At 48.4% G+C, this 21,112-nt stretch overlaps 1 protein-coding gene across 1 annotated transcript in view; it reads left to right on the top strand.

Moving 5' to 3' along the window:
- Positions 1-370: 370 nt before the first annotated feature.
- LOC106131994 (cleavage and polyadenylation specificity factor subunit 1) overlaps positions 371-21,112 on the top strand; it is a 43,717-nt gene continuing 22,975 nt past the window's right edge. Inside the window, exons 1-13 of the mRNA XM_060951796.1 lie at positions 371-766; positions 2,127-2,347; positions 3,736-3,906; positions 4,210-4,373; positions 5,375-5,514; positions 6,464-6,574; positions 7,656-7,837; positions 12,636-12,783; positions 13,927-14,120; positions 14,817-15,015; positions 16,899-17,014; positions 17,800-17,938; positions 19,177-19,319. Coding sequence (XP_060807779.1) covers positions 604-766; positions 2,127-2,347; positions 3,736-3,906; positions 4,210-4,373; positions 5,375-5,514; positions 6,464-6,574; positions 7,656-7,837; positions 12,636-12,783; positions 13,927-14,120; positions 14,817-15,015; positions 16,899-17,014; positions 17,800-17,938; positions 19,177-19,319 — 2,091 coding nt within the window. The 5' untranslated portion in view covers positions 371-603. The remainder of the gene's footprint in view (positions 767-2,126; positions 2,348-3,735; positions 3,907-4,209; positions 4,374-5,374; positions 5,515-6,463; positions 6,575-7,655; positions 7,838-12,635; positions 12,784-13,926; positions 14,121-14,816; positions 15,016-16,898; positions 17,015-17,799; positions 17,939-19,176; positions 19,320-21,112) is intronic.

The raw sequence follows: 21,112 nt of genomic DNA, 5'->3' as shown, positions 1-21,112 counted from the left end.
GTCACCATTTATATGAATACGTACGTCAGTTGTAGCGTTGCCAAACTATCGATAGTCATGCTATCGATAGTTGACTTCGAAAATCATCTGCACACTCATCGATACATCTATCTATTCATCGATAGGCCTTTCGATACTATCGATAGTAGGAAAGGAGGGTAAAGCGGGAAAGGGGAAAACGAAGGCGAGAAAGGGAAGAACCCAGTTCGCTATCGATAGACAAGGACAATAAACGATAATATCTGTAGTTTTTGCAATAGTCAGCGGCAAAAGTATCGATACAATAGATAGTCATTTCGATATTGAGCTTCAATACTATCGTTAGTATTGTTGGGTGGCAAATGGCAATGGCGCTATCGATAGTGGACTATCGATGCAACACTAGATAGTTGAGTTGCTTTTGTGTTGTGGAGTTTTGTTGTGTTGTTGCTGTCTTATATTTTTGATGAAAATTTGCATTCGTGATTCAATTATGAATTAGCTATTTGACTTAAAAGAAAAGCTGTGCAAGAATAACTAACAAAGTCTCATGAGATGTAAACCAGTATTAAAAAAAGTTATATTTTCTAACATAACCTGTAAGGTGTAAACGCTTCAATCAAAATGTTTTCTATTTGCCGTCAAACCCACCCGGCAACTGGTATTGAGCACGCTGTGAGTTGTTGTTTCTTCAACAATGACGAGACGTGCTTGGTTACCGCCGGCGCGAATATCATCAAGGTTTTTCGGTTATTTCCCGAAGGACACACGAAAGAGGTTAACGCCGGTTAGTTTTTTTTCTACCATTAATAAATAAATAAATATATATTTGAAACCTTAGAGCACTGCTCTCTGGTAGATGCAATATTATATTTGCCACAATCCCTTTATAGGTACTTGTATCGGTCACTACATTTATCAATTTTCTTATGAAAGCTTGTTGGTTTGTTGGACTTATGACCAGGGGTTTATTTACAAACATACATATATATGGTCACGTCTATATCCCTTGTGGGGTAGACATAGCCAACAGTCTTGAAAGTCTGATAGGCCATGCTCAGCTAATTGGCTTAGGGAGCGTTCAAGTATTACGTAACGCAATTTTTGAAGATTTTTGACCCCTCCTCCCCCCCTTGTAACGCACCGTAACGTTTTTCTGTATCCCTCCCCCCCCCCCTCTCTAAACGTTACGTAACACTCAAGTGACAGCATTTTTGCTTTCTCCTTCGTGGCCTTCACCTTCAACTCTCGTATAACATCATTTATATGTTCTATAAACTTTTCTTTATTTTTTAGTTTTTCTTTAGCCGTTTTCCAAATTGCGTTGGCATTTTTTTGACACAGTTGCGCTGGCAAGGCAGCATTAGAGCCTTTATAGGCCAAGAACAACTGATGATACAACTCTCCCTCTTTTGACGACATTACAGTATGAACACTATGAACTCACTTTAATAACACCGACTACAGCAATGTGCTTCTGCATAAACACTAACAAATACTGACAACGAAAACAACATTAAATGCCGTACAATACAATCTAGGGATTCCCCGTGAAATATAAACGAAAAGGTTTGCCAACTTGCGAGAACAAAGTAAAATTGACGACCAGAATATACAATCGAGGGATTCCCCGTAAAACGTAAATGGGTTGCCAACTTGGGAGTTTTAATTCCCTAATTTTTTATTTAAGAAAAACAATGTTACGTAACTTGTTGTAAGAAAGACCCCTCCCGCCCTTGTAACGCATCGTAACGTTTAACGAGACCCCCCCTCCCCCCAAATTGCGTTACGTAATACTTGAACGCTCCCTTATTAATAGAATTGAGATTCAAAAAGTGACAGGTTGCTAGCCCATCGCCTAAAAAAAGAATCCCAAGTTTGTAACCATATCCCTTAGTCGCCTTTTACGACATCCATGGGAAAGAGATGTAGTTAGTGGTCCTATTCTTTTTTGTACTGTTGCCGGAACCACACGGCACACCACACGGAAAATATAATACTTTGAAAAATAATAATTTTAGTAGAAACAGTGACTGACCATTCACTTAACATGTGGACATTTGTACCAAATTTCTTTTGAAATCATATTATAAGTACATTTATTTCTACCAGCTGGTCAACCAATACCGTACATTTACTTCTTCCAGCTGGTCAACCAATACCGCCAAAGATGAAGCTTGAATGTCTTGCAACGTACACTCTATGGGGCAATGTGATGTCCATTGCTTCCGTGAAATGCCAGAGCTCCGGCAGAGACTTGCTGCTGGTGTCATTCAAGGAGGCCAAGTTGTCCGTGGTGCAGTACGATCCACAGACCAATAACCTGATCACGCTGAGCATGCATTACTTTGAGGAGGATGATATGAAGGTAATAAGTACATACATATAGTCACGTCTATATCCTATGGGGTAGACAGTGCCAATAGTCCCGTAAAGACTGAATGACCACGTTCAGCTGCTTGGCTTGATGATGGAATTGAGATCCAAATTGTGACAGGTTGCTAGCCCATCGCCTAATAAAAGGATTGCAATTTTATAAGCCTAAGGTAATAAGATTAGAGAAAAATTTATTATTTGTTTGATAGACTCCGCACTATTGTTTTAAGGTATCAGAGTGCAAATTTGCCAATATGTAGTACAAAGGCCTTTTTTTTAAAAACTACTCTAATGCGGGAATTTATGAGGGATGTCTTTCCTGTCGTAAAAGTCATATAGAGTACTAGCTGTGCCCGCGACTTCGTCCGCGTGGAATAGTTATTTGGGCATCATATTTATTTTTGCAAACATCCTCCTCGGCTTTATAGCGGGCGGTCACGCGCTGGTTCGCCGTATTAAATGTTTCGCTGCAAATTGCTTATAACGACCATATCTCAAAACCTATTCGTCTGATTTATATACTGTAAATGGCAATTTTAATCAACATGAAAAGCCGAAAGTAATAAACATATTTATTTGGATAAGGATTAAAACTGACTTAAAGAAAATTGGTTTCAAAATAACTTATGTTTATAATGAAAAAATAATCTTAAAAAATGAACATAAAAGTGGTTATTGTAAGTAAACCTTAAGAGATAGATATATGCTCTCGCGGACTTTTTTGTGGCAAAAAATGAGTACTTTACATCTTTAGTACATTGTTTTACTATATCTTTGTTGGTTTGCGCAGCGTTCGCGTGGAAAGCTCGCAGATGGCCGACTCATTCAACTTTCACCTGCATTGTTGACGTTTCCCGTAGGAAATCCGGGATAAAATGTAGCCTATAGCCTTCCTCGATAAATAGACTATCTAACAGTGAAAGAATTATTCAAATCGGTTCAGTAGTTTCTGAGATTAGCGCGTTTAAACAAACAAACAAAACAAACTCTTCAGCTTTATAATATTAGTATAGATAGGGAATAAGCACATTCATATAGTAGCTTTCCATACATTCCATAATGTCTTTTTCGTTTATGAGATAGGCTGAGGCAACAGTCTCGCAAAGACTGATGGCCTATAATTCAGTTGTATGGCTTTATGATGGAATTAAGATTCAAATAGTGACACATTTCTAGCCCATTGCCTAGAAGAAGAATCACACGTTTATAAACCTATCATTTACTCGCCTTTTATGACATCCATGAGAAAGATATGGAGTGGTCATATTCTTTTTTTTATTAGTTTGGTTTGGTTCTTGGCTAAAAAAGGAATCAGATGGCCAATTTATTTTTAAAACTTTTGTTCTTAATGCTACATTTAAACTTTTATTGTACTTCCAGGGTGGTTGGACCACACACCCACACATACCCTGGATAAGAGTGGATCCGGAATTCCGTTGCGCTGTGATGCTATTGTATGGCAAGAAACTAGCCGTTTTGCCTTTCAGAAAGGACATAGCCTCCGAGGAGGGGGATCCCTTGGAGGCTAAGCCTTTGGATAGCAAAAAAAATGTAAGTATTAACAATAATAAAAAAATTAAAATACGTATTTGACAAACTGCACTGATAGAGTTTGCCATGAAGTAAGTTCGAGACTTGTGTTATGGGATACTAACTCAATGATACTATTTTATAATGAACTAGCGACCTGACTGGGCAAGGATAGCATTTATACATATAGTCTTGAATCACTCTATCTATTTAAAAAAACATAAGGCATATGCCATCGGGAACCACACGGCACAGTTGGCTTAAAGTTGAGTTTTGCGGTTGCTTGTGCCCCGTGTCTTAGTAAGTTTAACATTTTTGTTCCAGCAACCGGCTCAACCTATAAACAGGGCGCCTACACTCGCCTCCTACGTAATAGTATTGAAAGACCTAGATGAGAAAATAGATAATGTATTGGACATCCAGTTCTTGCATGGATACTATGAGCCTACTCTTCTTTTGTTGTATGAACCGGTCAGAACATTCCCTGGGTAAGTCCTTACAATTAAATGTAAGTCTTCAAGTTATTACAGGCAATTGACAATATGAATGCATGTAATTTATATGAATGTGAGAGTTCTTTTCCCCACGTCATCATGAGGAAACCTAATGGATGTGTAACTATGATCCAATATTAGGTTCCCCTGCAAATGTTGTGGAGCTCCTAAGGTAGTCGCTTAAACAACCTGTTTGACCTCCGCAACCTTTGCAGGGGAACCTAATATAACCATGTACCACATGGTTACACATGGTTGTAAGTAAGATTAGATCTTTCAATATAAGTTTGTACTCTGGCCAATCAGAAAATATTCATATTTCACCATGCTCTGAATTAGATAGCTACAGACACTGACTATAGAATAGAATCTATATTAATATTAAAAAGCTGAAGAGATTGTTTGTTTATTTATTTGTTTGTTTGTTTGAACACGCTAATCTCCGGAACTACTGGTGCGAATTGAAAAAATATTTTTGTGTTGAATAGACCATTCATCCAAGAAGAATTAAGGCTATATAACATCACGCTGCAACTATTAGGAGCGAAGAAATAATGGAAAATGTGAAAAAAATAATACGGAGTAAATCATTCATCCTTGAGGGCTTCAATGATGCCCAAAATAACTATTCCACGCGGACGAAGTCGCGGGCACAGCTGGTAATGAATAAAGAGAAAAAAACAACAAAAGTAACAATAACTATCTAATATATTTAAAGGAGCAATTCTTGCATATATATAATCAGGATCTCGGAAACGGCTCCAACGATTTTCATGAAAGTTACAGATTAGGGGCTTTTCGCCTCAAGGAATCGATTTATCAAAATCCTAGGTTCGAGAAAAGCTCGGTTCCAAAGATATATAAGCATTTTAAAAACCGCGTTTTAAAAAACTCTGGTAGACCGAGCAAAGCTCGGTCAACCGGGTACTAGTAACTTATAAGACCTGTGTTGTTCTATTTTGTTTTATAAACTCCTCTCTTTCTCTCCTATACAGTCGTACAGCAGTTCGTAACGACACATGCGCTATGGCGGGTGTCAGTTTGAATATGAGTGCTCGTGTCCACCCCGTCATCTGGCGGACGGCCGGGTTGCCCTTCGACTGCCTACAAGCTATTGGAGTTCAGAAACCGTTAGGTATGTAAAGTGATGTGCGGAAAAGCACAGGTTCGAATTCTGCCTCGGACATGTAATAATGGCTATTTTCAAATGTTATGCACATTAGTTTGAATACTAACTGATGCTCCTAAGGTGATGGAAAACGTTAAAAATTAAAAATAAAAATTCATATACTTTATCTATACATATAATAAAATTACAACTAACTGATGTCTGATCTAGAAAGAAGAAGAGGACCACTCCATCTCTTTCCCATGGATGGCGTAAAAGGCGACTAAGGGATAGGCTTACAAACTTGGGATTCTGTTATTAGGCGATGGGCTAGCAACCTGTCACTATTTGAATCTCAATTCTATCATTAAGCCAAACAGCTGAGCGTGGCCTTTCAGTCTTGATGACATGATGTTTATACAGGGTGACTTTTAATTCAACTGCATAAATTTAACTGTTAAGTGTACTCTTCTAAAGGATATTTAAAAACTATAAAAGAAAAATATCGGTTCATATTTCAGAAAGTACGAAAAAAAAAATAAAATTATCAAAATCCACGATCCTAAATACGTCATATCACCCCGGCCGGCGGAGAAGCGACGAATAAGATTCAGAGGTCAACGATACATTTCATTCAGCTGAGCGATCTCGACAATTCTGTACTTTACTTGATCTTGTTACTAGAAAAATAATTTAGTTTTCAGACATTTATTTGTTACATGTTTAGTTTTAATTTCTTTTTGTAGTATTGGTCTTTAATAAAGCGTGTGACGTAGTTTTTGAGGGTTTTTTAAATGTGAAAATGATGATGTTTAATTCAAATAAAAATAGGCTCAAACGGCTCAGAAGCGTGGGTATAGTCTATGTTTAAAAGGATGCAGTTGTTTTAAATGTCACCCTGTATATGTGTATGTTAGACAGATTTCGCGACTGAAGTCGTGGTCAATGTTTAGTTTAAATAATAAGTTTTTTACAGGTGGTTGCCTAATATTAGCAGTGAATTCTCTCATATACCTGAACCAGTCTGTGCCGCCGTATGGAGTCTCTCTAAACAGTATAGCTACGCATACAACTAATTTTCCGTTACGTAAGTATATCTTACTACTATAATATATATTTTTTTATATGTTATCTGATGTTAGTTTTGTGTTGCATAATGAAAATGTTTGTTTGTAAATATATTTATTGCACAGAAATTTACACAGTTTCAAGATATAAGTAGTAAAAAAATAAATAAATCACAAAAAACAATAATAATAAAGAAATTCTAATGTCGGAGTGTCTTTCATATTGTCCTTTAGTGATAATAATATGTCGCCGTTGGACTATATCTCAAATTGTCCTTTAGCGATAATAGTATGTCGCCATCAGATTATGTATAATCTCACATTGTCCTTTCGCGATAATAGTATGTCGCCGTCAGACTATATCTCACATTGTCCTTTCGCGATAATAGTATGTCGCCGTCAGACTTTATCTCACATTGTCCTTTCGCGATAATAGTATGTCGCCGTCAGACTATATCTCACATTGTCCTTTCGCGATAATAGTATGTCGCCGTCAGACTATATCTCACATTGTCCTTTCGCGATAATAGTATGTCGCCGTCAGACTTTATCTCACATTGTCCTTTCGCGATAATAGTATGTCGCCGTCAGACTATATCTCACATTGTCCTTTCGCGATAATAGTATGTCGCCGTCAGACTATATCTTACATTGTCCTTTCGCGATAATACCATGTCGCCGTCAGACTATATCTTACATTGTCCTTTCGCGATAATACAACGTCGCCGTCAGACTATATCTTACATTGTCCTTTCGCGATAATACCATGTCGCCGTCAGACTATATCTTACATTGTCCTTTCGCGATAGTACTATGTCGCCGTCAGACTATATCTTACATTTTCCTTTCGCGATAATACCATGTCGCCGTCAGACTATATCTTACATTGTCCTTTCGCGAAAATACTATGTCGCCGTCGGACTATATCTTACATTGTCCTTTCGCGATAATGCTGTCTATCCAAGACCCAGGCCAATGGTCTTGGATGTCTCATCATGCCCTGGCCGGGATTCGAATCCGGGACCTCCGGTGTCACAAAGAAGCGTACTACCGCCGCGCCACCGAGGCCGTCTGAATATATAAGTGCCAACCCGTCGGCAGGTATCCAGGAAGGCGTGTGCGTGACGCTGGACGGCGCGTGCGCGGCGCCGCTGGGCGCGGGCCGGCTGTGCCTGTCGCTGCGGGGCGGCCAGCTGTACGTGCTCACGCTGCTGGCCGACTCGCTGCGCTCTGTGCGCGGCTTCCACCTGGAGCGCGCCGCCGCCTCTGTGCTCACCGCCTGCGTGAGTCGCTCTGTTTGCTAGCCAGCTGTACGTGCTCACGCTGCTGGCCGACTCGCTGCGCTCTGTGCGCGGCTTCCACCTGGAGCGCGCCGCCGCCTCTGTGCTCACCGCCTGCGTGAGTCGCTCTGTTTGCTAGCCAGCTGTACGTGCTCACGCTGCTGGCCGACTCGCTGCGCTCTGTGCGCGGCTTCCACCTGGAGCGCGCCGCCGCCTCTGTGCTCACCGCCTGCGTGAGTCGCTCTGTTTGCTAGCCAGCTGTACGTGCTCACGCTGCTGGCCGACTCGCTGCGCTCTGTGCGCGGCTTCCACCTGGAGCGCGCCGCCGCCTCTGTGCTCACCGCCTGCGTGAGTCGCTCTGTTTGCTAGCCAGCTGTACGTGCTCACGCTGCTGGCCGACTCGCTGCGCTCTGTGCGCGGCTTCCACCTGGAGCGCGCCGCCGCCTCTGTGCTCACCGCCTGCGTGAGTCGCTCTGTTTGCTAGCCAGCTGTACGTGCTCACGCTGCTGGCCGACTCGCTGCGCTCTGTGCGCGGCTTCCACCTGGAGCGCGCCGCCGCCTCTGTGCTCACCGCCTGCGTGAGTCGCTCTGTTTGCTAGCCAGCTGTACGTGCTCACGCTGCTGGCCGACTCGCTGCGCTCTGTGCGCGGCTTCCACCTGGAGCGCGCCGCCGCCTCTGTGCTCACCGCCTGCGTGAGTCGCTCTGTTTGCTAGCCAGCTGTACGTGCTCACGCTGCTGGCCGACTCGCTGCGCTCTGTGCGCGGCTTCCACCTGGAGCGCGCCGCCGCCTCTGTGCTCACCGCCTGCGTGAGTCGCTCTGTTTGCTAGCCAGCTGTACGTGCTCACGCTGCTGGCCGACTCGCTGCGCTCTGTGCGCGGCTTCCACCTGGAGCGCGCCGCCGCCTCTGTGCTCACCGCCTGCGTGAGTCGCTCTGTTTGCTAGCCAGCTGTACGTGCTCACGCTGCTGGCCGACTCGCTGCGCTCTGTGCGCGGCTTCCACCTGGAGCGCGCCGCCGCCTCTGTGCTCACCGCCTGCGTGAGTCGCTCTGTTTGCTAGCCAGCTGTACGTGCTCACGCTGCTGGCCGACTCGCTGCGCTCTGTGCGCGGCTTCCACCTGGAGCGCGCCGCCGCCTCTGTGCTCACCGCCTGCGTGAGTCGCTCTGTTTGCTAGCCAGCTGTACGTGCTCACGCTGCTGGCCGACTCGCTGCGCTCTGTGCGCGGCTTCCACCTGGAGCGCGCCGCCGCCTCTGTGCTCACCGCCTGCGTGAGTCGCTCTGTTTGCTAGCCAGCTGTACGTGCTCACGCTGCTGGCCGACTCGCTGCGCTCTGTGCGCGGCTTCCACCTGGAGCGCGCCGCCGCCTCTGTGCTCACCGCCTGCGTGAGTCGCTCTGTTTGCTAGCCAGCTGTACGTGCTCACGCTGCTGGCCGACTCGCTGCGCTCTGTGCGCGGCTTCCACCTGGAGCGCGCCGCCGCCTCTGTGCTCACCGCCTGCGTGAGTCGCTCTGTTTGCTAGCCAGCTGTACGTGCTCACGCTGCTGGCCGACTCGCTGCGCTCTGTGCGCGGCTTCCACCTGGAGCGCGCCGCCGCCTCTGTGCTCACCGCCTGCGTGAGTCGCTCTGTTTGCTAGCCAGCTGTACGTGCTCACGCTGCTGGCCGACTCGCTGCGCTCTGTGCGCGGCTTCCACCTGGAGCGCGCCGCCGCCTCTGTGCTCACCGCCTGCGTGAGTCGCTCTGTTTGCTAGCCAGCTGTACGTGCTCACGCTGCTGGCCGACTCGCTGCGCTCTGTGCGCGGCTTCCACCTGGAGCGCGCCGCCGCCTCTGTGCTCACCGCCTGCGTGAGTCGCTCTGTTTGCTAGCCAGCTGTACGTGCTCACGCTGCTGGCCGACTCGCTGCGCTCTGTGCGCGGCTTCCACCTGGAGCGCGCCGCCGCCTCTGTGCTCACCGCCTGCGTGAGTCGCTCTGTTTGCTAGCCAGCTGTACGTGCTCACGCTGCTGGCCGACTCGCTGCGCTCTGTGCGCGGCTTCCACCTGGAGCGCGCCGCCGCCTCTGTGCTCACCGCCTGCGTGAGTCGCTCTGTTTGCTAGCCAGCTGTACGTGCTCACGCTGCTGGCCGACTCGCTGCGCTCTGTGCGCGGCTTCCACCTGGAGCGCGCCGCCGCCTCTGTGCTCACCGCCTGCGTGAGTCGCTCTGTTTGCTAGCCAGCTGTACGTGCTCACGCTGCTGGCCGACTCGCTGCGCTCTGTGCGCGGCTTCCACCTGGAGCGCGCCGCCGCCTCTGTGCTCACCGCCTGCGTGAGTCGCTCTGTTTGCTAGCCAGCTGTACGTGCTCACGCTGCTGGCCGACTCGCTGCGCTCTGTGCGCGGCTTCCACCTGGAGCGCGCCGCCGCCTCTGTGCTCACCGCCTGCGTGAGTCGCTCTGTTTGCTAGCCAGCTGTACGTGCTCACGCTGCTGGCCGACTCGCTGCGCTCTGTGCGCGGCTTCCACCTGGAGCGCGCCGCCGCCTCTGTGCTCACCGCCTGCGTGAGTCGCTCTGTTTGCTAGCCAGCTGTACGTGCTCACGCTGCTGGCCGACTCGCTGCGCTCTGTGCGCGGCTTCCACCTGGAGCGCGCCGCCGCCTCTGTGCTCACCGCCTGCGTGAGTCGCTCTGTTTGCTAGCCAGCTGTACGTGCTCACGCTGCTGGCCGACTCGCTGCGCTCTGTGCGCGGCTTCCACCTGGAGCGCGCCGCCGCCTCTGTGCTCACCGCCTGCGTGAGTCGCTCTGTTTGCTAGCCAGCTGTACGTGCTCACGCTGCTGGCCGACTCGCTGCGCTCTGTGCGCGGCTTCCACCTGGAGCGCGCCGCCGCCTCTGTGCTCACCGCCTGCGTGAGTCGCTCTGTTTGCTAGCCAGCTGTACGTGCTCACGCTGCTGGCCGACTCGCTGCGCTCTGTGCGCGGCTTCCACCTGGAGCGCGCCGCCGCCTCTGTGCTCACCGCCTGCGTGAGTCGCTCTGTTTGCTAGCCAGCTGTACGTGCTCACGCTGCTGGCCGACTCGCTGCGCTCTGTGCGCGGCTTCCACCTGGAGCGCGCCGCCGCCTCTGTGCTCACCGCCTGCGTGAGTCGCTCTGTTTGCTAGCCAGCTGTACGTGCTCACGCTGCTGGCCGACTCGCTGCGCTCTGTGCGCGGCTTCCACCTGGAGCGCGCCGCCGCCTCTGTGCTCACCGCCTGCGTGAGTCGCTCTGTTTGCTAGCCAGCTGTACGTGCTCACGCTGCTGGCCGACTCGCTGCGCTCTGTGCGCGGCTTCCACCTGGAGCGCGCCGCCGCCTCTGTGCTCACCGCCTGCGTGAGTCGCTCTGTTTGCTAGCCAGCTGTACGTGCTCACGCTGCTGGCCGACTCGCTGCGCTCTGTGCGCGGCTTCCACCTGGAGCGCGCCGCCGCCTCTGTGCTCACCGCCTGCGTGAGTCGCTCTGTTTGCTAGCCAGCTGTACGTGCTCACGCTGCTGGCCGACTCGCTGCGCTCTGTGCGCGGCTTCCACCTGGAGCGCGCCGCCGCCTCTGTGCTCACCGCCTGCGTGAGTCGCTCTGTTTGCTAGCCAGCTGTACGTGCTCACGCTGCTGGCCGACTCGCTGCGCTCTGTGCGCGGCTTCCACCTGGAGCGCGCCGCCGCCTCTGTGCTCACCGCCTGCGTGAGTCGCTCTGTTTGCTAGCCAGCTGTACGTGCTCACGCTGCTGGCCGACTCGCTGCGCTCTGTGCGCGGCTTCCACCTGGAGCGCGCCGCCGCCTCTGTGCTCACCGCCTGCGTGAGTCGCTCTGTTTGCTAGCCGACGTTCTACGCTGCCTACGACTGTAGGCAGGTGATGGGGCGGCCGTGGCGGCCTGGGTCTTCACTGTACTCTGGGAGTTCCCATCGGCGGGGGCGTCGTCACTGCTCGACAACGTCTGCCGCAAGGCAGCGAGGGGAGGGTTGGACCTGGCGGTGCGATGCGAGGTGGTTATATGTTGACGCGTCCGCCCTCTCGAACATCGTCGTGGCTAGCCGGGCCACAAAAGCGTCCAGGCTCTTTTCAGGACCCTGAGGATCGTCGAGTTCCTCACGTAGCGCGGGGCTCCGACGACTGCTCTGAAACTTAAGCTCTTGCGCTCTGAGTCTCTTCTTGTTGGTCTCAGAGCAGTACGCGTACCACGCCGGGGCCGCGTACGTGAGGCGGGATCTCACGTATGTTTGTTAGATCCCGAGCTTCGTCCTCAGGGGAAGGCTGGAAGAGAGTACTCCCCGACTTTTCCCCTGGCTGCTTGGTTTTAAAACGAGGAAAATTATTTATCCTTGAGGGCTTCAATAATGCCCAAAATAACTACTCCACGCGGACGAAATCCGTATATATATATGGAGAGATCGGTATATACAAACACATAGTGTATATTTAAAACCGTGAGCGGTAGGTAGTCATGCTATGTCAATTTTAAAAAGTATATGAAGCATTTTAGCAAAGTTTGAACTATTAGCATCAATTGACTATTTTCAAATTTTCTCTCTCTGTGCCGTATGGTTCCTGGCACTAAAACAAGAAAGATTAGGACCAAACCTTTATTTTTCCCACGGATGTTGTAAAAGGTGACTAAGTCATAGGCTTATAAACTTGCGATTCTTGTTTTAGGCGATGGGCTAGCAACCTGTCACTATTTGAATCTCAATTCCATCATAAAGCCAAACAGCTGAACGTGGCCTATCAGTCTTTTCAAGACTAATAGCTCTGTCTGTCAGCAAGCGATATAGACTATATGTATGTATGTTTCTCTCCCCAGATGTGCGTGATAGAAGAAGACTTCCTATTCCTCGGCTCCCGGCTCGGCAACTCTCTGCTGCTGAGAGTTACTGAGAGAGAGAACAGGATGCTGCTCTCTGTGGACAAGCCTCTAGAGGCCACCGTAGACCTAACACTCTCTGAGAGCGGTCAGTCTATATATCTATACATACTAGCGTTTCACCCGCGCGAATTTACCGCCATCTATACGCGCGAATTTACTGCCATCTATACGCGCGAATTTACTGCCATCTATACGCGCGAATTTACTGCCATCTATACGCGCGAATTTACTGCCATCTATACGCGCGAATTTACTGCCATCTATACGCGCGAATTTACTGCCATCTATACGCGCGAATTTACTGCCATCTATACGCGCGAATTTACTGCCATCTATACGCGCGAATTTACTGCCATCTATACGCGCGAATTTACTGCCATCTATACGCGCGAATTTACTGCCATCTATACGCGCGAATTTACTGCCATCTATACGCGCGAATTTACTGCCATCTATACGCGCGAATTTACTGCCATCTATACGCGCGAATTTACTGCCATCTATACGCGCGAATTTACCGCCATCTACACGCGCGAATTTAGCGCCACCGTCAAAAGACTAAATTTCTTTCGCAAATCCCACGGGAACTATAAATTTTTCCGGGATAAATAGCAGATAGGGACTTAGTTCTGTCTATAAATACGATTGTAGTTAAGAATTGGCATTTGAGCTGACTTTTTGCTCTATCTACCCCGTTCATTATAACACAATGATGTAAGTCACTAGCTGAACGCCCACAATAATCAAAAGATCTGTCATACTGTTTCACTTCTTTTGATGACTAGAAGCCGCCCGCGACTTCGTCCGCGTGGAATCAATCCCGCGGGAAATCCGGGATAAATAGCCTATATGTTATTCTGGGTCTTCAGCTACCTACATACCAAATTATATCGTAATCGGTTCAGTACCTAGTTTTTGCGTGAAAGAGTAACAAACATCCATACTGACATCATGACGTACAAACTTTCGCATTTACAATATTAGTAGGATTATGATTCCACTCACCATAAATTTCTATGCAATAATATATACATACATAAAAATTACGCCTCTTTCCAGGAGGGGTAGGCAGAGACTACCTCTTTCCACTTGCCACGATCTCTGCATACTTCCTTTGCTTCATCCACATTCATAACTCTCTTCATGCAAGCTATGAAATAAAGATATAACAAACAAACAAAGTTTATAATTAATTTGAATGAAGACATGATATTCACATATTTGACAGATGCCAACAAGGAAACCGCCCAACTGGCCAGAGAAGTTCAAAAGGACTCTGACCCCGCCGCCAAAAAACGTCGCCTGGACACACTCAGCGATTGCGTCGCGTCCAATGTGATAGAGATCAGTGATAAAGACGAGTTGGAGGTCTACGGCTCGGATATAAGGACGTCCACGCAGTTGACAAGCTATGTTTTTGAGGTATGTATGTTAACACACACGCACACACACATGATAACGTCTTTATCCCTTACGGGGTAGACAGAGCCAACAGTCTTGAAAAGACTGATAGGCTACGTTCAGCTATTTGGCTTAATGATAGAATTGAGATTCAAATTTTTAAATAGGAAAAGGAAAGGAAAATAGTGACGGGTTGCTAGCCCATCGCCTAGAAGAAGAATCCCAAGTTTATAAGCCTATCCCTTAGTCGCCTTTAACGACATCCATGGGAACGAGATGGAGTGGTCCTATTCTTTTTTTTTTATTGGTGCTGGGAACCACACGGCACTTAATCAAATCATACTGAATATAAGTACCCGAAACCGCCGAGCTTGCATGAAGACAGTTATGAATGTGGATGAAGCGAAGGAAGTGTGCAGAGATCGTGGCAAGTGGAAAGAGGTAGTCTCTGCCTACCCCTCCGGGAAAGAGGCGTGATTTAATGTATTCACAAACAATATGCAATATGTTAATGGTATTTTCAGGAGTGAGTTCCACAACTTGGTAAAACTTGGGATTCTTCTTTTATTCAATGGGCTAGCAATCTGTCACTATTTGAATCTCAATTCTATTAATAAGCCAAATAGCTGAACGTGGCCACTTAGTCTTCAAGACTGTTGGCTCTGTCTTCCCCACAAGAGATATAGACGTGACCATATGTATGTATGTATGTGACAGGTGTGCGACTCCCTCCTGAACATCTGCCCGATCGGCGACGTGTCTATGGGCGAGCCGCAGCTGCTGTCGGAGGACCCCGCGCGGAGCCCCGGGCCCGCGCTGGAGCTGGTGGCCTGCAGCGGCCGCGGCAAGAACGGAGCCCTGACTGTGTTACAGCGGACGGTGCGGCCGCAGCTCATCACCGCCCATAACTTACCCGGTAATGTCACTAGATGGCGCTGTGGCCGTTTTAGAACTCGCTATTGATATTCCCATGGAAGGTGGGATGCCGTTTTATCGAGCGGAAAAATATAGCTGCTTAACTTACAGTTGTAGTGGTAGCGTTTAATAAATAGTTTTATGTAGAAGTGGGTAGATGGCGCTCTGTCGATTTTAAATCTTGATGTTTTCCTGGTGAAATATACGTATGTGTTGGAACTGGTAACGTGTAGCGGCAAAGACAAGAACGGAGCCCTGACCGTGCTGCAGAGGACGGTGCGGCCGCAGCTCATCACCGCGCACAACTTACCCGGTAATGTCACTAGATGGCGCTGTGTCGCATTAGAATAGAATAGATTTATTTTCAAAATTGTGGATACAAGGTATCACTTATTGACGTCACATCTCTTAAATCTACTACCGCTTCCAAAGCACATGTGTAGAAGAAGTGGCGGAACAAACTACACTGCAGCATTTTCATCGGACGTCAATCATTAGAACTCGCTATAGGAAGTGATTGGAAGAACGTGGTTAATATCCCGGGTAGCCTCATGTTGGAACTGGTCACGTGTAGCGGCAGAGACAAGAACGGAGCCCGGACCGTGCTGCAGAGGACGGTCCGGCCGCAGCTCATCACCGCCCATAACTTGCCCGGTAATGTCACTAGATGGCGCTGTGTCGTATTAGAACTCGCTATGAGAATTTATTGAAAGAACGTGTTTAATATCCCGGGTAGCCTCATGTTGGTCACGTGTAGCGGCAGAGACAAGAACGGAGCCCTGACTGTGTTGCAGAGGACGGTGCGGCCGCAGCTCATCACCCCCCATAACTTGCCCGGTAATGTCACTAGATGGCGCTGTGTCGTATTAGAATAGAATAGATTTATTTTCAAAATTGGATACAAGGTATCACTTATTGACGTCACATAACTTAAATCTAATTATAACTACTACCGCTTCCAAAGCGCATGTGTAGAAGAAGCGGCGGAACAAACTACACTGCAGCATTTTCATCGGACGTCATTAATTAGAACTATTATTAGAACTCGCTATAGGAATTTGTTGGAAGAACGTGTTTAATATCCCGGGTAGCCTCATGTTGGTCACGTGTAGCGGCAGAGACAAGAACGGAGCCCTGACCGTGCTGCAGAGGACGGTCCGGCCGCAGCTCATCACCGCCCATAACTTACCCGGTAACGTCACTAGATGGCGCTGTGCCTGTTTTAGAACTCGCTATTGATATTCCCATGGAAGGCGCGATGCCGTTTTTATCGCGCGATAAACTTATATTATTTCCCTAAAAAATCGATTGTCTGTAAAGTCGGTTTACTGACGATAGTTGAACGTGACAACGTCTTAAGAAAATACTGATGGAAAGGTAGCATGCAGCAGACGCATCGCGCACTCAAGTAGGAGAGAGACGGATGTCGAACGCGAAGGCCGATTGTGCCTCTTTGTCGCTCGTTCCGCGCTCTCGCTTACACTTCAAGCCTTACATGGAACGCCTCAGAGCGAGGTAGCGCCGCTTGAGTCATGTTTTTTCGTGCGTGCAGCCGGCTCAATCCAATTATAAGACGTTGTCACGTCAAAAATAACGGTATATAAATAATAATTGACGGTAAAATAAAAAAGTTTTCATAAATTACCAGCTGTCCCGGCAAACGTTGTTTTGCCATATATACCTACGTAGCTTTTAAGTAATTTCTAGTTAAAAAAAAAGGTGGACAACCCTTATCACTGAGGGGTACGAAAAATAAATGTTGGCCAATTCTCAGACCCACTCAATATGCTCACAGAATTTTAATGAGGATCGGTCAAGCCGTTTCTGAGGAGTACGGGAACGAACATTGTGACACGAGAATTTTATATGTATGATAATTTACAGGTTGTATAGATATGTGGACTATCATGGCCGAAGCTAGCGAGGCGCCCCGGGATGCCTATAAAGATATGGAGGGGTCTCATGCTTATTTGTTGCTGACTCAGGAAGATTCTACTATGGTGAGTGGTCGAATTCTTTCAAAAACATTAAAACATTCAAAACAAACATTCATAAAGTTTATTTATTTATATATGTATTAATGTACATGTGCCTTGTGGTTCTCGGCACCAATCTAAAAAGAATAGGAACACTCCATCTGTCTTTTTACGACATCGTACATGTCGTAAAAAGCGAGTAAGGGATAGGCTTATAAACTTGGGATTCTTCTCTTAGGCGACAGACCAGCAACCTGTCACTATTACACTGTTATTTCTACTGTTTTTCAACTAGCGTTCGGCACCATCTTTTATACTACTCTGTAAACATTTTTTTTAAAACCACTACATAATAAAACTAGATGACACTAGATGGTATATTCCTTAGTTAAATTACGTAACCGAATATCGATTACAACTATTAAAGGAGTATTATACACTAAATCTGAAATAACCGATTGCTAATCATTTGAAGCCACAGAGAGGCAAATGAATTAATTCAACAAAAATATGTGTGATTTTAAAAATAATAATGAGTGTTAAAATATTGGAGATGAGGCAATTGAAACTGAAAAATAATTTTACTTTGATTTTCGTTCTTTATTGTTGTAATTACAAATATGTCAATGTATGAGTATGTGAGTGAGTTCTTGTAACTAAGAAAATTGTTTATTAATTATAATTATACGAGCGAAATTATGAAATCTGCCTTTTTTACCTACTTTTTTCTACTGTTTTTTTAGGCGAGTTGTTGTTTTTTTAGCTTTTTGAGGTTGACAACACTGGTAACAAGTCGTGTCTCATTGCAGGTCCTCCAAACTGGTCAAGAGATCAACGAGGTGGACAATTCGGGTTTCATCACGTCATCGCCGACCATCTTCGCCGGGAACTTGGGGAACAACAAGTACATGGTTCAGGTCACAACAACAGCCATCAGGCTGATTAAGAGTGAGTCGTTCTATTTATTTACACACAAACACAGACACACACACATAAAATCACGTCTCTTACTAAAGGGAAGCAGTGACTAGATTTTTTTTTTTTTATTTTTTAAACATACACACACACATAAAATCATGTCTCTTACAAAAGGGAGGCAGTGACTAGATTTAGTTTTTTTTAATTTATTATACATACACACAAACAGATAGACATACACACACATAAAATCACGTCTCTTAAAAAACGGAGGAAGTGACTACATTTAGTTTTTTTTAAATTTATAAACACACACACATACATACACACATAAAATCACGTCTCTTAAAAAAGGGAGGAAGTGACTACATTTAGTTTTTTTTTATCTACATACACATAAACTGACACACACACATAAAAGCACGTGCCTTATAAAAGGGAGGCAGTTTAGCATTATTTCTTCGCTTTTAATAGTTGCAGCGTGTTGTTATATACCCTAAAGCCTTCCTCGATAAATGATCTATTTAACACAAAAATATTTTATATTTCAAACCTTTCGAGTAGTTCATGAGATTAGCGCGTTCAAACAAACAAACTCTTCTGCTATATAATATGAGTATAGATTAGTTTTTAACTTTTTTAAGAAGATCGCTTTTCGCTCTTTAGTTAGCTAGTTTCAGAAACCTACCTATACAGGGTGACTTTTAATTCAACTGCATAAATTTAACTGTTAAGTGTACTCATCTAAAGGATATTTAAAAACGTTAAAAGAAAAATATCGGTTCATATTTGAGAAAGTACGAAAAAAAATAAAAGTATCAAAATCCATGATCCTTAATACGACATATCACCCCGGCCGGCGGAAAAGCGACGCGTGAGATTCAGAGGTCAACGATACAATTCATTCAGCTGAGCGATCTCGACAACTCTGTACTTTACTTAATCTTGATACTAGAAAAATAATTTATTTTTCAGACATTTATTTACATGTTTATTTTTAATTTCTTTTTGTAGTATTGGTCTCTAATAAAGCGTGTGACGTAGTTTTTGAGGGTTTTTTAAATGTGAAAATGATGACGTTTAATTTAAATAAAAATAGGCTCAAACGGCTCAGAAGCATGGGTATAGTCTACGTTTAAAAGGATGCAGTTGTTTTAAATGTCACCCTGTATAAAATTTTCGTAAATATCATACTTGCATCTTCCCTATTATTTATTAGTGTAGCGTTCAGTCTGATCGACACAGTAACCGCTGGTGTGTCTCCGCAGACGGCAGCCAGCTGCAGTCGCTGCCGCTGGAGTGGCGCGCGGCGTACGGCGCGGCCGCCGACCCCTACGTGTGCGTGCTGTCCGCCGCCGGCCGCGCGCTCGTGCTCGCGCTGCGGGAGCTCCGCGCCGCCAACGGCACGCTGGTCAGGGTCACTCGGCTCTATACCGCTCTCTTGTAGGGAGGCTGCAGCGGGGGCGGTGCTTCGGGCTCGCGCTGCGGGAGCTCCGCGCCGCCAACGGCACGCTGGTCAGGGTCACTCGGCTCTATACCGCTCTCTTGTAGGGAGGCTGCAGCGGGGGCGGTGCTTCGGGCTCGCGCTGCGGGAGCTCCGCGCCGCCAACGGCACGCTGGTCAGGGTCACTCGGCTCTATACCGCTCTCTTGTAGGGAGGCTGCAGCGGGGGCGGTGCTTCGGGCTCGCGCTGCGGGAGCTCCGCGCCGCCAACGGCACGCTGGTCAGGGTCACTCGGCTCTATACCGCTCTCTTGTAGGGAGGCTGCAGCGGGGGCGGTGCTTCGGGCTCGCGCTGCGGGAGCTCCGCGCCGCCAACGGCACGCTGGTCAGGGTCACTCGGCTCTATACCGCTCTCTTGTAGGGAGGCTGCAGCGGGGGCGGTGCTTCGGGCTCGCGCTGCGGGAGCTCCGCGCCGCCAACGGCACGCTGGTCAGGGTCACTCGGCTCTATACCGCTCTCTTGTAGGGAGGCTGCAGCGGGGGCGGTGCTTCGGGCTCGCGCTGCGGGAGCTCCGCGCCGCCAACGGCACGCTGGTCAGGGTCACTCGGCTCTATACCGCTCTCTTGTAGGGAGGCTGCAGCGGGGGCGGTGCTTCGGGCTCGCGCTGCGGGAGCTCCGCGCCGCCAACGGCACGCTGGTCAGGGTCACTCGGCTCTATACCGCTCTCTTGTAGGGAGGCTGCAGCGGGGGCGGTGCTTCGGGCTCGCGCTGCGGGAGCTCCGCGCCGCCAACGGCACGCTGGTCAGGGTCACTCGGCTCTATACCGCTCTCTTGTAGGGAGGCTGCAGCGGGGGCGGTGCTTCGGGCTCGCGCTGCGGGAGCTCCGCGCCGCCAACGGCACGCTGGTCAGGGTCACTCGGCTCTATACCGCTCTCTTGTAGGGAGGCTGCAGCGGGGGCGGTGCTTCGGGCTCGCGCTGCGGGAGCTCCGCGCCGCCAACGGCACGCTGGTCAGGGTCACTCGGCTCTATACCGCTCTCTTGTAGGGAGGCTGCAGCGGGGGCGGTGCTTCGGGCTCGCGCTGCGGGAGCTCCGCGCCGCCAACGGCACGCTGGTCAGGGTCACTCGGCTCTATACCGCTCTCTTGTAGGGAGGCTGCAGCGGGGGCGGTGCTTCGGGCTCGCGCTGCGGGAGCTCCGCGCCGCCAACGGCACGCTGGTCAGGGTCACTCGGCTCTATACCGCTCTCTTGTAGGGAGGCTGCAGCGGGGGCGGTGCTTCGGGCTCGCGCTGCGGGAGCTCCGCGCCGCCAACGGCACGCTGGTCAGGGTCACTCGGCTCTATACCGCTCTCTTGTAGGGAGGCTGCAGCGGGGGCGGTGCTTCGGGCTCGCGCTGCGGGAGCTCCGCGCCGCCAACGGCACGCTGGTCAGGGTCACTCGGCTCTATACCGCTCTCTTGTAGGGAGGCTGCAGCGGGGGCGGTGCTTCGGGCTCGCGCTGCGGGAGCTCCGCGCCGCCAACGGCACGCTGGTCAGGGTCACTCGGCTCTATACCGCTCTCTTGTAGGGAGGCTGCAGCGGGGGCGGTGCTTCGGGCTCGCGCTGCGGGAGCTCCGCGCCGCCAACGGCACGCTGGTCAGGGTCACTCGGCTCTATACCGCTCTCTTGTAGGGAGGCTGCAGCGGGGGCGGTGCTTCGGGCTCGCGCTGCGGGAGCTCCGCGCCGCCAACGGCACGCTGGTCAGGGTCACTCGGCTCTATACCG

This window comes from Amyelois transitella, chromosome 26 (genome assembly GCF_032362555.1).
Source record: "Amyelois transitella isolate CPQ chromosome 26, ilAmyTran1.1, whole genome shotgun sequence".
In the NCBI taxonomy this organism is placed as follows: domain Eukaryota; kingdom Metazoa; phylum Arthropoda; class Insecta; order Lepidoptera; family Pyralidae; genus Amyelois; species Amyelois transitella.
The sequence above is the reverse complement of the archived record's forward strand: the minus strand, read 5'-3'. Positions and strand labels throughout refer to the sequence as shown.